Source organism: Lactuca virosa, chromosome 7 (genome assembly GCF_052849685.1).
Source record: "Lactuca virosa cultivar CGN04683 chromosome 7, Lactuca_virosa_CGN04683_v6, whole genome shotgun sequence".
Taxonomy (NCBI): domain Eukaryota; kingdom Viridiplantae; phylum Streptophyta; class Magnoliopsida; order Asterales; family Asteraceae; genus Lactuca; species Lactuca virosa.
The window spans coordinates 110628754-110630784 of record NC_136432.1 but is presented as its reverse complement, the minus strand read 5'-3'; the positions used below and the strand labels follow the sequence as shown (position 1 = coordinate 110630784).

The following is a 2031-nucleotide window of genomic DNA, read 5'->3' as shown; positions in this document are numbered from 1 at the left end:
GGACGGATATAATATGGATTTGTTGGTATTTTATTAAACTAGGTCTTTGTCTTAACGATATCAAGATGTTTGAAAATGTATCACTCCTCTTAGGTGGAGAGTTTAAGTCACGTCGTGGACAAATGAATAGTTTAGGAGAAGGATTTAAAAGGTGTGTTTGTCTCAGCCTTCAAAAATAATAATAATAATAATAAATAAAACTAAACAAATAAGAAACTACATTTTGACGATGGGAAAATTACGACTAAAAACTATAGATTCAACTTGTATGCATCTGAAACGGGTAAAACGGACATTTATCGGTACTTAGTAAAATATGTAACACAAATGGTTCTCTTAGAAATGCATTGGTAGGGATCAAAATTTTCTGGTGGAGAAGTGTGAAATATATATCCATTTGAAATCCTTCATAATTATTTGTGTGCACCTTATTTTGATAGATTTTTTTCCGAATTCTGTTGGTAATAGCTTTTCCGTACTATTACCACGTACCGACGGAATTATCAGTCGGAATTTTGCCATTTTTCTAATAGTGTGGGTGGCCTAAAACCTTGTAATCTTGGTTATATCAATAGTCGCAAAGTTACTTTTATTGACTTAATTAACATTTTAAATGTGTTTTTGATGTAGCAATATAAATACATCATAATGACATGTGTTCTAGATTTTACTGGTTGTACAACCCTTCTTGCAATCTGTGAGATTAATTTAAGAGTGTAAAACTCCGCATCTACATGTAATATATTGTTGTCACTAATTAAAACTTTTAAAATTATAAGCGCTATCATATCAAATCAACAGAACATATAAAGTACACCATAAATAATAAATACCAACTTGAAAAGATAATTGCACACAAATAATTTTGAATGGAAGCTTTAAATTAAAGAAGCCTATGATTGAAATCAAACGATTACGCCAACACCAATTGTAAACTTTTTTTGTCATTGAAATCGTTGTAACTTTAGAATTTGGCTTGTAGCTGATCCACCACACTCTTATCCACTTGGAATGCCCTGGCTAGGATATCCCCTGGAATTGAAGGATTTGCACCGAAAACAGCATTTGCAATTGTTATAGCACCTGGGTTTTGACTGCTTAATGCAGCAATAACAACAGCATTTCCATTACCCACATTCCGCTGGAAATGAACAAGTCCCACAGGGAACACGAAAACATCACCCTTTTGCAACACCTTGGTGATAAAGCGGTTATCGGGATTAGAAGTGACAAATCCAACTTGTAGGGTCCCTTCAAGAACTGTAAGAATCTCTGTGGCTCTCGGGTGAGTGTGAGGAGGATTAAGTCCCCATGGTGCATAGTCAATTCGAACCATTGAGATGCCCAAAGTGTTTAGCCCTGGTAACTGAGTCGCGAAGACTGGGGTCACCTTTGATCCCAACTGGTTTGATGTGTTACCCCTGAGGTGTAGCCCACTGAAGAAGAAATCAGCTGCTTGAACTTGCATCGGGTTCTTACATGTTACACCATTTACTTTGACTGCACATTAAAGACAATATTTTGTTAATAGACAAGCAAGATTTTAAATAAAAGAGCACGTAATAATACCTGAGCTATTGGGATCGGCTACACAAAAATCTTGGAGGGGACTAGGCTCGTAGGCTAAGGCAAGGTAGCTAAAAGTTAGAGCTACAACACTCAATAAAATGAATCTGTTCCACATTTCTTCAAATATTATTAATAACAATAAAGAAAGATAGAAAAATGAAAGCTAAGGAATAAGAGGGACAATGCAGATGGTTTTTGGTGCTTTACGAAGCTACTTTGTTCCATATATATATAGGGCTAATCTGCATGGTTTTTTATCCTATTGTTTAATACATATATCTTATGTTTCTCACTGCATCCAATGTAAATTAAGGTATCTATAAGAATTGCCGTCTAAGACATTAAGAACAACATTATGCTCGTTTGGATAAGGAATTGGTCAGCCGGCTTTCTGGCATCTTTTATTCCTTTATAGTGCTATGAAATGGTCAACTTAAATCCTGAAATGTTAAACACCGAAAT

General features: G+C 35.1%; 1 protein-coding gene across 1 annotated transcript; it reads right to left on the bottom strand.

Annotated features, from left to right (window-relative positions):
* Positions 1-849: 849 nt before the first annotated feature.
* LOC145124871 (putative germin-like protein 2-1) lies at positions 850-1731 on the bottom strand. The gene is made up of 2 exons (XM_079060350.1): positions 1570-1731; positions 850-1500 (listed from the first exon to the last, which is right to left on the bottom strand). Exons 1-2 carry the CDS (start codon positions 1682-1684, stop codon positions 965-967), a joined length of 651 nt encoding a protein of 216 aa, XP_078916476.1. The 5' UTR covers positions 1685-1731; the 3' UTR covers positions 850-964.
* Between the last annotated feature and the right edge of the window lie 300 nt (positions 1732-2031).